This window comes from Delphinus delphis, chromosome 11 (genome assembly GCF_949987515.2).
Source record: "Delphinus delphis chromosome 11, mDelDel1.2, whole genome shotgun sequence".
Taxonomy (NCBI): Eukaryota; Metazoa; Chordata; class Mammalia; order Artiodactyla; family Delphinidae; genus Delphinus; species Delphinus delphis.
Window position 1 is genome coordinate 40,774,316 of NC_082693.1, and position 13,827 is coordinate 40,788,142.

Genomic DNA, 13,827 nt, shown 5'->3' on the forward strand with positions numbered 1-13,827 from the left:
AGAGTTACCACATTACAATACTCAAAATGTCCAGTTCTCAACAAAAAATTACAAAGCATACAAGCACATGAAAAAATACTCAATGTTGCCAATTATTAGAAATATGAAAATCAAAACCACAATGAGGTATCACCTCATACCAGTAAAAATGGCTATCATCAAAAAGTCTACAAACAATAAATGCTGGAGAGGGTATGGAGAAAAAGGAACCCTCCTACACTGTTGGTGGGAATGTAAATGGTGCAGCCACTGTGGAAAAAATTATGGAGCTTCCTCAAAAAACTAAAAATAGAGCTACCATAAGATCCAGCAATCCTGCTCCTGGGCATATATCCAGAAAAGACAAAAACTATTATTCGAAAAGATACATGCAGCACTATTTACAATAGTCAAGACATGGAAACGACCCAAGTACTCATCAACAAATGATTGGTTTAAGAAGATGTGATATATGTAGATACACACACACACACACACACACACACACACACACACACACAATGGAATACTACTCAGTCATAAAAAAGAATTAAATATTGCCATTTGCAGCTACATGAATGGACCTGGAGAAAATTATACTAAGTGAAGTAAATCAGACAGAGAAAGACAAATATTATATGATATCACTTATACGTGGAATCTAAAAAAATAATACAAATGAATCTATAGGCAAAACAGAAACAGACTCAGACATAGAAAACAAACTCACAGTTTGCAAAAGGTAAAGGGAGTAAGGAGGGATAAATTAGGAGTATGCAATTAACAGATACAAACTACTATAAATAAAATAGATAAGCAACAAGGATTTACTGCGTAACACAGGGACTTAACTATACTTCAATTAAGAAAAATTACGAAGCATACAAAGACAAAGGAAAATACAGCCTATTCACAGGTAAAAAGAAATTGACTGAAACCATCCTCTAGCAAGCCCAGATACTAGACTTACTAGACAAAGATTTAAGTTAACTGTCTTTAATATGTTCAAAGAGCTGAAGGAAACCATGGACAAATAACTAAAGGAAACCAGGAGAACAATGTATGAATAAGTACAAAATAGCAACAGAAAGACAGGAAGTATAAAAAGGAACCAAACAGAAATTCTGTACAAAAAAGTACAATAGCTGGAATTAAAAATTCATTAGAGGGGTTCAATATCAGATTCAACCAGGCAAAAGAAAGAGTTAGTGAACTTGAAGACAGGAAAATTGAAATTACTCAGACTGAATTATAGAGTATTGAGCAGAGTTCCCTGTGCTATACCATAGGTCCTTATTAGTTATCTATTTTATATATAGTAGTGTGTATATATCACATTTTGTTTATCCATTCATCTGTCCATGGAGCCTTGGGTAACTTCTGATATTTGGCTATTGCGAATAGTGCTGTCATGAACATGGGTGTATAAATATCTCTTTGAGACTCTGTTTTAAAAAAAAAAAAGAAAGAAAGAAATTACTCAGGCTGAGGAGCACAAAGAAAAATGAAGGGACTTCCCTGGTGGCCCAGCGGGTAAGACTCCACGCTCCCAATGCAGGGGACCCAGGTTTGATCCCTGGTTGGGGAACTAGATCCCGCATGCATGCTGCAACTAAGAGTTCGCATGCCACAACTAAGAAGTCCGCATGCTGCAACTAAGAAGCCCACGCGCAGCAACTAAGAGTCTGCATGCTGCAGCTAAGAAGTCTGCATGTTGCAACTAAAAGATCCCACATGCCACAACTAAGACCCAGTGCAGCCAAAATAAATAAATATATAAATATTTTTTAAATAATTAAAATTAAATAAAATTAAATAAATTTTTAAAAAAAGAATGAAGAGGGCCTTCCCTGGCAGTCCAGTGGTTAAGACTCCATGCTCCCAAGGCAGCGGGTGCAGGTTCAATCCCTGGTTGGGGAACTAGGATCTTGTATGCCATGTGGCATGACCAAAAAAGAAACAAAGAAAAAGAAAAATGAACAGAGTGTAAAGGGCCTATGGTACACCATCGTATGTATGAACACACATATTCTGGGAGTCCCAGGAAGAAAAGAGGAAAAAAAAAATTTAAAGAAAAAAATCATCAAAAACAGTCCAAATAGATGAAAGACATGAATCTACACATCCAAGAAGCTCAACAAACTTCAACAGGATAAATCTAAAGAATTCCACACCGAGTGCATTATATTCAAACTGGTGAAAAACAAAGAGAATATTCAAAGCAACAGAAAGGAAGTAACTCATCATATATGAGGGACCCTCAATGAGATTAACAGCCAATATCTCATCAGAAACCATAGAGGCCAGAAGGCCAGGGATGATACATTTAAAGTGCTGAAGGTAAAAACTATCAACCGAAAATTCTAAAATAGGACTTACCTGGTGGTGCAGTGGTTAAGAATCCACTTGCCAATCCACCTGTGCAGGGGACACAGGTTTGAGCCCTGGTCTGGGAAGATCCCACATGCTGCAGACCAACTAAGCCTATGCACCACAGCTGCTGAGCCTGCACTCTACAAACTGCGAGCCACAACTACTGAGCCCACATGCCACAACTACTGAAGCCCGTGTGCCTGAAGCCCATGCACCTGAAGCCCATGTGCCTAAAGCCCGTGCATCTAGAGCCCGTGCTCCGCAACAAGAGAAGCCAGCCCACAATGAGAAGCCCGTGCACTACAAAGAAGAGTAGCCCCCGCTCGCTGCAACTAGAGAAAGCCCGCACACAGCAACAAAGACCCAATGCAGCAATAAAGACCCAATAAATAAATAGCCATATGTGGGAAATGTTTAAAAAAAAAAAGAATTCTAAAATAAAAGAGAAATCAAGACATTCCTCAACAAAAGCTAAGGGAATTCATCACCAGTTCACCTGCCCTATAAGAAATACTAAAGGGAAACGAAAGGGAAAGGCTAAAATGAAAGAATACTAAGTGGTAACTCAAAGTCATACAAAAAAATAAAGATCATTATATCATCAAAAGTATACAAACAATAAATGCTAGAGAGGGTGTGGAGAAAAGGGAACCCTCCTACACTGTTGGTGGGAATGTAAATTGGTACAATCACTATGGAGAATACTATGGAGGTTCCTGAACAAACTAAAAATAGAACTATCATGTGATCCAGCAATCCCACTCCTGGGCATATATCCAGAGGAAACCATAATTCAAAAAGACACATGAAAAAAAAAAAAAAAAAAAAAAAAAGACACATGCACCCTAATGTTCACTGCAGCACTATTTACAATAGCCAGAACATGGAAGCAACAGAGGAATAGTTAAAGAAGATGTGGTACGTATACACAATGGAATATTACTCAGCCATAATAAAGAATGAAATAATGCCATCTGCAGCAACATGAATGGACCTAGAGATTACCATACTAAGCAAAGTAAGTCAGACAGAGAAAGACAAATATCATATGATATCTAGAAAGATGACACAAATGAACTTATTTACAAAACAGAAACAGACTCCCAGACTTCAAAAACAAACTTATGGTGACCAAAGGGGAAAGGTGGGGGGAGGGATAAATTAGGAGTTTCAGATTAACATATATATACTACTATATATAAAACAGATAATCAGCAAGGACCTACTGTATAGCACAGAGAACTCTATTCGATATTCTGTAATAACTTATATGGGAAAAGAATCTGAAAAAGAATGGATATATGTATATGTATAACTGAACTACTTTGCTGTACACCTGAAACACAACACTGTAAGTCAACCGTACCCCAATATAAAATAAAATTAAATTTAATGATTTCATATTTTTAAAAAGATCATTACAAAGTTTATATAGATAAATACACAAGATAGTATACCGTATTTTCGGTATGTAACTCCTCTATTTGTTTCTTATATGATTTAAAAGACAAGTGCATAAAATAATAATTATAAATCTACAGTAACAGGTACATGATGCATAAAGATGTAATTTGTGACAATAACAACATAAAGAGGGGAAATGGAATTAATGTATGCTCTTTTTTATTAATTGAGATATAACTGATATACAACATTATATTAGTTTCAGGTATACAACATAATGATTTGATATTCATATATACTGCAAAATGATCACCACAATAAATGTAGTTTAATGTATGCTCATGAAGCTAAGTTGACATCATTTCAAATTAGATTGCTATAAACTCAAGATATTAACTGTAATTCCCAGAGTAATCACTAAGAGAGTAACTTTAAAAATATACAAAAAAGAAAATGAAGAGGGAAACAAAATGGTACAATAGAAAAAAATCGAACACAAAAGAAGGCCATATTGGAGGAATTGAGAAACAAAAAAAGATATGACATATAGAAAACTATCAATGGCAGAAATAAGTCCTTCATTATCACTAATCACTTTAAGTACAAATGGATTAACTGACCAATTAAAGACACAGATTGGCAGAAAAGATGTAAGAAAAAAAGGCCAACCACATGCTGCTTACAAAGACTCACTTTAGATACAACACACAATAGGGTGAAAATGAAAAAAAAATGAAAATATTCCATGCAAATAGTAAACAAAAGAGAGCTGGAGTGACTATACAAGTATCAGACAAAATAGAACTTAAGTCATAAATTGTTACAAGACACACAAGGAAAAAAAAAGAGAGACACACACAAAAGACATTTTATATTGATTTAAAAGGCCAATTTATCAAGAAGACAGAATAACTATAAACATGTACACACCCAAACAACACAGCCCCCCAAAATAAGAATCTAAAACACTGATAGAATTGAAGAGATAAATAGACATTTCTATCATTGAGGACTTCAATACCCTACTTTAAATAATGAGTGGGACATCTGGACAGAATATCAATAAGGTAACAAAAGATTTGAACAACACTATAAACCAATCAGGCCTAACAGACATATACAGAACACTCCACCCAACAATAGCAGAATATATTATCTTCTCAAGGACACATAAAACATTCTCCAGGAGAGACCACGTTAGGCCATAAACCACTTTTCAGTAAGTTTAAAAAGATCAAAATCATACAAACTATCTTCTCTGAACATAATGGAAGAAAGCTAGAAATCAGTAAAATAAGGAAAGCTGGAAATTTTGCAAATACATGGAAATTAGCTCAGTTTTTTTTTTTTTTTAAGATCACTCTTAAACAACTAATGGATGAAAGAAGAAATCACTAGGGAAATTTAAAAATACTTTGAGACAAATGAAAATGAAATCACAACATACTAAAACTTATGGGACACAGTGAAAGCAGTACTTAAGGGGAATTTTATAGCTGTAAATGCCCACATAAAAGAGGAAGAAAGACCTCAAATCAAATAAACTAACTTTACATCTTAAGGGACTAGAAAAAGAGCAAACTAAATCCAAAACTAGCAGAAAGAAGGAAATAACAAAGATAAGCAGGAAAAAATAGAGAATTTAAAAGATAGTAGAGGGGACTTCCCTGGTGGTCCAGTGGTTGAGAATCCACCTTCCAATGCAGGGAACACGGGTTTGATCCCTGGTTGGGGCACTAAAATCCCACATGCTGCAGGGCAACTAAGCCCATGTGTCACAACTACTGAGCCTGCACACTCTAGAGCCTGCACACCACAACCAGAGAGCCCACGCGCTGCAACTACTGAGCCTGTGTGCTCTGGAACCCACACACCACAACAAAAGATGCCACATGCCTCAATGAGGATCCCATGTGCCACAACTAAGACCTAACACAGCCAAATAAGTAAATAAATATTGTTTTTTAAATAGCAGAGGATCAAAACCAAAAGTCAGTTCCTTAAAAAGATAAACAAAATTGAAAAACTTTTAGCTACACTGTCCAATGAAAAAAAGAGAGAAGACACACATAAATAAAATCAGAAATGAAAGTGGGATATTACTACCAACCTTGTAGAGATTAAAGGATTATAAGAAAACACAATAATTATATACACACAAATTAGATAATCTAGATAAAACAGATTTCTAGAAACACACAAAGTACCAAAACTGACTCAAGAAGAAATTTAAAAATCTCAATAGACCTGTTAACAAGCAATGGAATCAATAATAAAAAACCTCTCAACAAAGAAAAGTCTAGGACCAGATGACTTCATTGGTAAATTCTACCAAACATTTAAAGAATTAACAACGGACTTCCCTGGTGGCACAGTAGTTAAGAATCTGTCTGTCATTGCAAGGGACACAGGTTCAAGCCCTGGTCCAGGAAGATCCCACATGCTACAGAGCAATGAAGCTCATGCACCACAACTACTGAGCCTGCACTCTAGACCCTGCGAGCCACAACTAGTGAGCCTGCATGCCACAACTACTGAGGCCTGCGTGCCTAGAGCCCGTGCTCCACAACAAGAGAAGCCACCGCAATGAGAAGGCTGCGCACAACAAAGAGTAGCCCCCGCTCGCCACAACTACAGAAAGCCCACACACAGCAACAAAACACCCAACACAGCCAAATAAATAAACTTTAAAAAAAAATAATAAGTAAATAAAGGCTTAACACCATTCTTACTCAAGCTCTTCCAAAAAAAGAGAAAGAGGTAAGAGGAGGAACACTTCCTAAGATTCTATGAAGCCACATTATCCTAATACCAAAGCCAGAAAAAGATACAAGAAAAGAACACTACAGACCAATATCCCTTATGAATAAAGAAACAAAATCCTCAACAAAATACTGGCAAACTGAATCCAACAGCACATTAAAATGATTCTAAACTATGACCAAGTGGGATTTATCCCAGGAATGTAAGGGTAGTTCAGATAAGGAAATCACTCAATGCAATACCCCACACAATCATCTCAATAGAAAAGGCACTGGACAAAATTTAACACCATTTTATGAAACAAACACTGAGCAAAACCTTGAAGACACTATGCTAAGTGAAAAAAGCAGTCCCAGTAACATCCAAAAGAATAAAATATGTAGGAATAAATTTAACCAAGGATGTGAAAGACTTGTACATTAAAAACTACAAAACACTGCTTAAAGAAATTAAAGATGACCTAAATAAATGGAAGGACATCCCACGTTCATGGATTGATAAACTCGATATTGTTAAGATGGCAATACTCCCAAAGCTATTTACAGATTCAATGAAATCCCTATCAAAATTCCAATGATATGTTTTGCAGAAACAGAAAAGCTTACCCTCAAATTTGTATGGAACTACAAGAGGCCCTAAATAGCAAAAAACAATATTGGAAAAGAAAAGCAAAATAAGAGGAATCACATTTCCCAATTTCAGAGCTTATTACAAAGCTATGGTAATCAAAACAGTGTGGTACTGGCAAAATAGACATATCAACCAATGGAACAGAACAGAGTCCACAAATAAATCTTTACATGTATGGCCAATTGATTTTCAATGAGGCTACAAAGAACATTCAATGAGAAACGAACACACGGCTGGGACAACTGGATATCCACATACAAATGATGTTGGAACCCTACCTCATTTTAGATACAAAAATTAACTCAAAATGGATCAATGACCTAAACATAAGAGCTTACACTATAAACTCTTAGAAGAAACCACAGGGTCAATCACCATGACTTGAATTTGGCAACAGATTCTTGAATTTGACATCAAAAGCACAAGCAACAAAAAGAATAGATAAATTGGACTTCATCAAAATTAAACTTTTGTGAATCAAACAAAGGACATTATCAAGAATGTGAAAAGACAACCTGCAGAATGGGAGAAAGTATCTACAAACCATATATCTGATAATGATCTAGTAACCAGAATATATAAAAAACCCTTACAGCTCAACAACAAAAGGACAACAACCCAACTTAAAACCGGGCAAAGGACTTGAAGAGACACTTCTCCAAAGAAGATATACAAATGGCCAACAAGCAGATGAAAAGATGTCAACATCATGGTCATCAAGGAAATGTAGAACAAATAATAACAGATACTACTTCACACTCACTAGGATGACTTTAATAAAAAACAGAAAACAACAAATGTTGGTAAGGATGTAGAGAAGTATGAACCCGTGTACATTGCTGGTGAGAATGTAACATGGCTCAGCTGCTGTGCAAAACTGCTTGGCAGTTCTTGAAAAAGTTAAGCATACGCTACACACCTTTTACAATGGCCAAAATCCAGAACAGTGACACCACCACATCCTGAGAAGATGTGGAGTAACACAGGAACTCTCACTCATTGCTCGTAGGAATGCAAAATGGTACAGCCACTTTGGAGGACAGTTTGGCAGTTTTCTACAAAACTAAACATACTCATACCATATGATCCAGCAATGCCATTTCTTGGTATTTACCCAAAGAAGATGAAAAGTATCTGCACACAAAAATCTGCACAGAGATGTTTGTAACAGCTTTATTTATAATGCCAAAACTTGGAAGCAACCAAGATGTCCTTCAGGGTTTCCCTGGTGGTACAGTGGTTAAGAATCCACCTGCCAATGCAGGGGACATGGCTTCAAGCCCTGGTCCGGGAAGATGCCACATGCCACGGAGCAACTAAGCCCGTGCGCCACAACTACTGAAGCCCATGCTCCTAGAGCCCATGCTCCGCAACAAGAGAAGCCACTGCAATGAGAAGCCCGCACACTGCAACGAAGAGTAGCCCCCACTCGCCGCAACTAGAGGAATCCCACACACAGCAACAAAGACCTGATGCAGCCAAAAATAAAGAAAGAAATTTATTAAAAGAAAAAAAGATGTCCTTCAGTGGTGAATGGATAAATAAACTGATACATACAGACAATGATATATTATTCAGTGCTAAAAAAAAAAGAAGAAGAAATGAGCTATCAAGCCATGAAAAAGACATGAAGGAACGTCAAATGCATATTACTAAGTGAAAGAAGCAGATATGAAAAGGGCTACATACTGTATGATTTCAGTTATATGACATTCCAGACAGGCAAAACTATGGAGACAATAAAAAGATCAATGGTAGCAAGGGGTTGGGGTAGTGGTGGGTGAATGAATCAGCAGAGCACAGAGGATTCTTAGGGCAGTGAAAATACTTTGGATGATACTGCATTGATGGATACATGTCATCATATATTTGTCCAAACCTACAGAACATTCAATACCAAGAGTGAACCCTAAGTTAAACTACGGATTTTGGGTGATTATGCTGTGCCAGTGTAGGTACAGAGTGTGTACCACTCTGGTGGAAGATGTTGATAATAGGGGAGGCTATGCATGTGTAGAGGCTGGGGGTATATAGGAAATTTCTATACCTTCCTTTCAATATTGCTATGATCCGAAAACTGTTCTTTAAAAACAAACAAACAAACAAAAAAAACCTCTTTAAGTTACATAAAATTTAAAAAGTTAAGTGTAGCATTATCATATGGCTCAAAAATTCCAATCCTAGGTATATACCCAAAAGAAATGAAAACATACGTCTAGTACAGCATGGTGAATATAGTTAACAATATTGGGCTTCCCTGGTGGCACAGTGGTTGAGAGTCCGCCTGCCGATGCAGGGGACACGGGTTCGTGCCCCAGTCCGGGAGGATCCCACATGCCACGGAGCGGCTGGGCCCGTGAGCCATGGCCACTGAGCCTGCGCATCCGGAGCCTGTGCTCCACAGCGGGAGAGGCCACAGCAGTGAGAGGCCCGCATATCGCAAAAACAAACAAACAAACAAAACAAACAAACAAACAAAAACAATATTGTATTGCATATTTTAAAGCTGCTAAGAGACTAAACCTTAAAAGTTCACATCGTAAGAAAAAAAAATTTTATAACTATATATGGTAATGAATGTTAACTAGACTTATTGTGGTGATCATTTCGCAACATACACAAACGTGGAATCATTATGTTGCACACCTGAAACTAATACAATGCTATGCGTCAATTATACTTAGATTAAAAAATGTCTACACAGAAACTTGAACACAAATGTTTATAAACATTTTCTTTATAAACATAGTGCTATGTTAGCATTATTTGTAATAGTCGTCCATCAGTGGATGAATGGTTTAAACAAATTGTGATATATACATACGATGGCATATTATTCAGCCACAAAAAGGAACAAATTACTGAAGTATTGATACATGCTACAACACGGATGAACCCTGGAAACATTAGGCTCAGTGAAAGAAGCCAGACACAAAAAGTCACACATTATATGATTCCATTTATGTGAAATCCAGAATAGGTAAACGCATAGAGACAGAACGCATGTTACTGGGCACCAAGGAGAGGAGGGAGGGAGAAATGGGGAGCAATTGTTTAACAGGTATACGGCTTTCTTCTGGGGTGATGAAAATGTTTTGGAACTAGACAGAGGTGGTGGTTGTGCAACACTGTGAACATACTAAATGCCACTGAATTGTTCGCTTTAAAATGGTTAACTTTTTGTAATATGAATTCCGCCTCAACCTTAAAAAAATGAAAGAAAAAAGTTTTAAGAAAATTTTAATGTTTACTCTTTTAATAATAGCTTTATTGAGATACAATTCATATACCATACAATTCACCCATTTATAGTGTACAATTTAATTGTCTTTACTGTAGTCAGAGTTTAAATTTAAAAAATTTTTATCAGCCCCCCCCCCCACAAAAAAAACCCCGGTACCTATTAGCAGTCACTCCCCATTCCCTCCTCTCCTACAGTCAACCACTAATCTACTTTCTGTCTCTATAGATTTGCCTGTTTTGTACACTTCTAAGAAACAGAATCATATGTAGTCTTTCGTGACTGGCTTCTTTCACTCAGCATATTTTCATGGAATTTGCTTTATTTTAAATATAAAGTTTGTGCCATGTATTAAAACGTAAGGATAAAAGTAAGGAGACTATTAAAGGACCACTTATGAAAAGAATACGATCACTGAATGCAATGGCAGATCAAGAATCAAAAACAGGAATCCAGCTAAGATGAATTTTTATAAAATATAAACCAATAGATGTGAAGCAAAACCATTATAAGATGCAGTAGAAGCAAATCAAGGTAAAACAAATACGTTAGGGAAAATATTTTACAAAACAAATTGCTGTCCAAAAGAGAAAATTTTCCCTAAAAAAGGTTTAGGAAAAGTAATCACAGGTTTAGTTAAAAAAAGAAACAGGGAGAGCAAAGAATCATTGTCTTTGAGTATAAAAACTCCTCCAATCAGTGTTTCTCAAAATGTGGTCCCTGGACTATGTGCATCAAAATCATCTAAGAACTTGTTTTTAAAATATCAGGGGTTCCCTTGTGGCGCAGTGGCTGGGAATCCGCCTGCCAATGCAAGGGACGTGGGTTTGAGCCCTGGTCCGGGAAGATCCTACTTGCCGCGCAACTAAACCCGTGCACCACAACTACTGAGCCTGCATTCTAGAGCCCTCAAGCCACAACTACTGAGCCCGCGAACCACAACTCCTGAAGTCCGTGCACCTACAGCCCACGCTCCACAACAAGAGAAGCCACCTCAATGAGAAGCCTGCACACCGCAGCGAAGAGTAGCCCCCGCTCGCCACAACTAGAGAAAAGCCCACGTGCAGCAACGAAGAGCCAATGCAGCCAAAAATAAAATAATTTATTTTAAAAAGAAATTATATTTCTGGTCTGTGCCCCAGACAATCACCAAAGATGGGACGCTGTAAACTATTTTTTATAAGTTTCCAGATGACTCTCATAAACACTAAAGTTTGAGAACTTAATATCTAATTAACACAAATTAATGCAAATAATTAAATGTGTGTAAGAGACAAGAGAATCATGACAGCAGTAAAGTGCATGAAAAAGAGCAAGGTGAAAGAGAGCAAAGAAAAAAAATGTTTGCACATTGCGCTGTTGAGAAAACGTAAAGTGATGCTTGAAAACTCTTGTTGATTTGATCTTGGAAAAAAATTCCAAATGTGTAAATATGCAAGCCATTCTACTAATACTTGTGAGGACCACTCAGGATATGAATAGGAAGGCACTCATAAATGTAAAGTTGCACGGCAGAGAGCGCACATAGTTGATACCCAAATGTTTGTTGATGTCAGACTATTTTTATAGCAAGTACTGTTACATTTAATTATCTCCATTCTTAACTCTGATAACCTAGACAAAACTAAACTTTTTGCAGCAGTAATCTTTACACGAACAACAGCATAAATTGTCAACTATTATGTCACATACTGACGTGCAAGTTCAGGGTCAAGACATTTACTTTCAGACCAAGTTAATCTCTGTTTTTATGGTAAGACGTATGTAAACAAGGACAGACAAAATTAGAGTTAAACTTCTCAAGGCTAAGAGCACTGCATGATAGAACTCAAATTTCCCTGAAAATCACTAAAATATGCATTCAAGGATAGCCTTTATTATTTTAACTGTAAGCAAAGATTCCTGAAGATGAAGTATTAAGTTCTAATTCATAATTTTACTTCAGTGAGGAAATTCCACTTTGGCTTAGCAGAGTTAAAGAAAGGAAGTTCACTTTTATAACTCAAAGGAGCTCACTAACAGAATGCAAAATTTGTCCATTTTCCCCATAAAAGGCATCCTCCCACTATAAACTCATAAACCTAATTAAAGTGCTAAATTCTAAAGTCTCTTTGACTCATTTAGATTAAGCCTTACAATGTATCTGGAAACCCAATTATATTCCATCAAATATTAAGAAGCAGATGTTTCAACATTTCCAGACATGGCTCTTACACATCTTGTAAATGAAACAAACTATACTGGGGGAATGAAGTAGGTAACACATGAAAATATATTACATGGGAGGTTATGTTGCTTTCAAAGGAGATTTTTATTTCTTATCAACATTTGGCTTGATACATGAAGGTCTAGAAGCATCTAAGAGCTCTTTTTGACACTTTTTCATTTCACAGCTTATGTTTCAAAAGTCAGAAACCCTAGAATTGAGTAAAGCCTCAAAGCAGGTTAAGATACAGATGTGTGGACTTCTTCATTAAAGGTTTCACATTTCCTCCCAATAAGCAGTCAACCAACATTCATCATTAAGCCCCAACTCCCTAAACACCTCTCACATGTTCAACGTGGCCTCTTCTTCACACAAGTCCAGTGCAACCTATCCACACGCGCACACACACCAACAGTCTCCAAGTCACCCACACTGGCACAAAAGCCTCTCAACATTCATCTGGTTGCTAATCAAGGGCTATTCTTGACACTGCCTGTTATCTCTTTTTCCCTTTCTACCGCAATACTCACTACTCAAAACAACAAAAGAAACAAGTTCGTTTTCTCTAACCACTGAGAGCTTCTCTAACTCTATACACCTCTCTCTCTTTTCCCCCCTTATTCTCTATCCTGCCTTTGTTATTCAGAAGGTGCAGGGTCTGGGAAAATCTCACTCACCTCATGCTATAGGCACCAGCACCCAGTTCCTGGCCGATCCCGGAAAGACTAGCATCAAAGTCCTGCACCAGCCCGGATTCAATCACCTCATCGGCCAGAGGCAGCTTCAGAGCCCAGGCCATCCTGGCTCCTTCCTTGCCTCAGGAGACACCGTTTCTCGTACAAAGGCGAGCAGTGTGATTCTACCCAACGGGGGCAAGACTGCAAGACTGTAGAAAACTCCAAACCAAGATCTCCCCCGCAGTACTCACCAGCCGCCCCCAAGCCCCACCCGCACTGCCCACACAACTAATCTCCCGCACCCTTGTCTCCTCGCTCTTGGCTGCCCTGACTTCCAAAAATCCCTACCCCCACCCCCACCCTCACCTCCACCCCCGCCCAGCTCTCCGGAGCCGCGCGAGGGTCCTTTGGCTTCACTCTTCCCGACTGCCCAAAGGCAACCCTGGACTCCTCGCACTCCCACTCTTTGGGCTCTCTCCTTGAACTCGTGGTGGTCACTCGCTGCTTTCTAAACAGACCAGCAGCAGCGACCCGCTACCTACCCTGCGCGCCCA

General features: G+C 37.8%; 1 protein-coding gene across 3 annotated transcripts in view; it reads right to left on the minus strand.

Moving 5' to 3' along the window:
- Positions 1-13,545, minus strand: part of TFCP2 (transcription factor CP2) — a 50,849-nt gene extending 37,304 nt beyond the window's left edge. For 2 of the 3 annotated variants that reach the window (XM_060024780.1, XM_060024779.1), the window contains exon 1: positions 13,274-13,545. In XM_060024780.1, the coding sequence (XP_059880763.1) occupies positions 13,274-13,395 (122 nt within the window). In that variant the 5' untranslated portion in view covers positions 13,396-13,545. The remainder of the gene's footprint in view (positions 1-13,273) is intronic. The other variant, XM_060024778.1, reaches the window with a different exon arrangement.
- Positions 13,546-13,827: the final 282 nt, after the last annotated feature.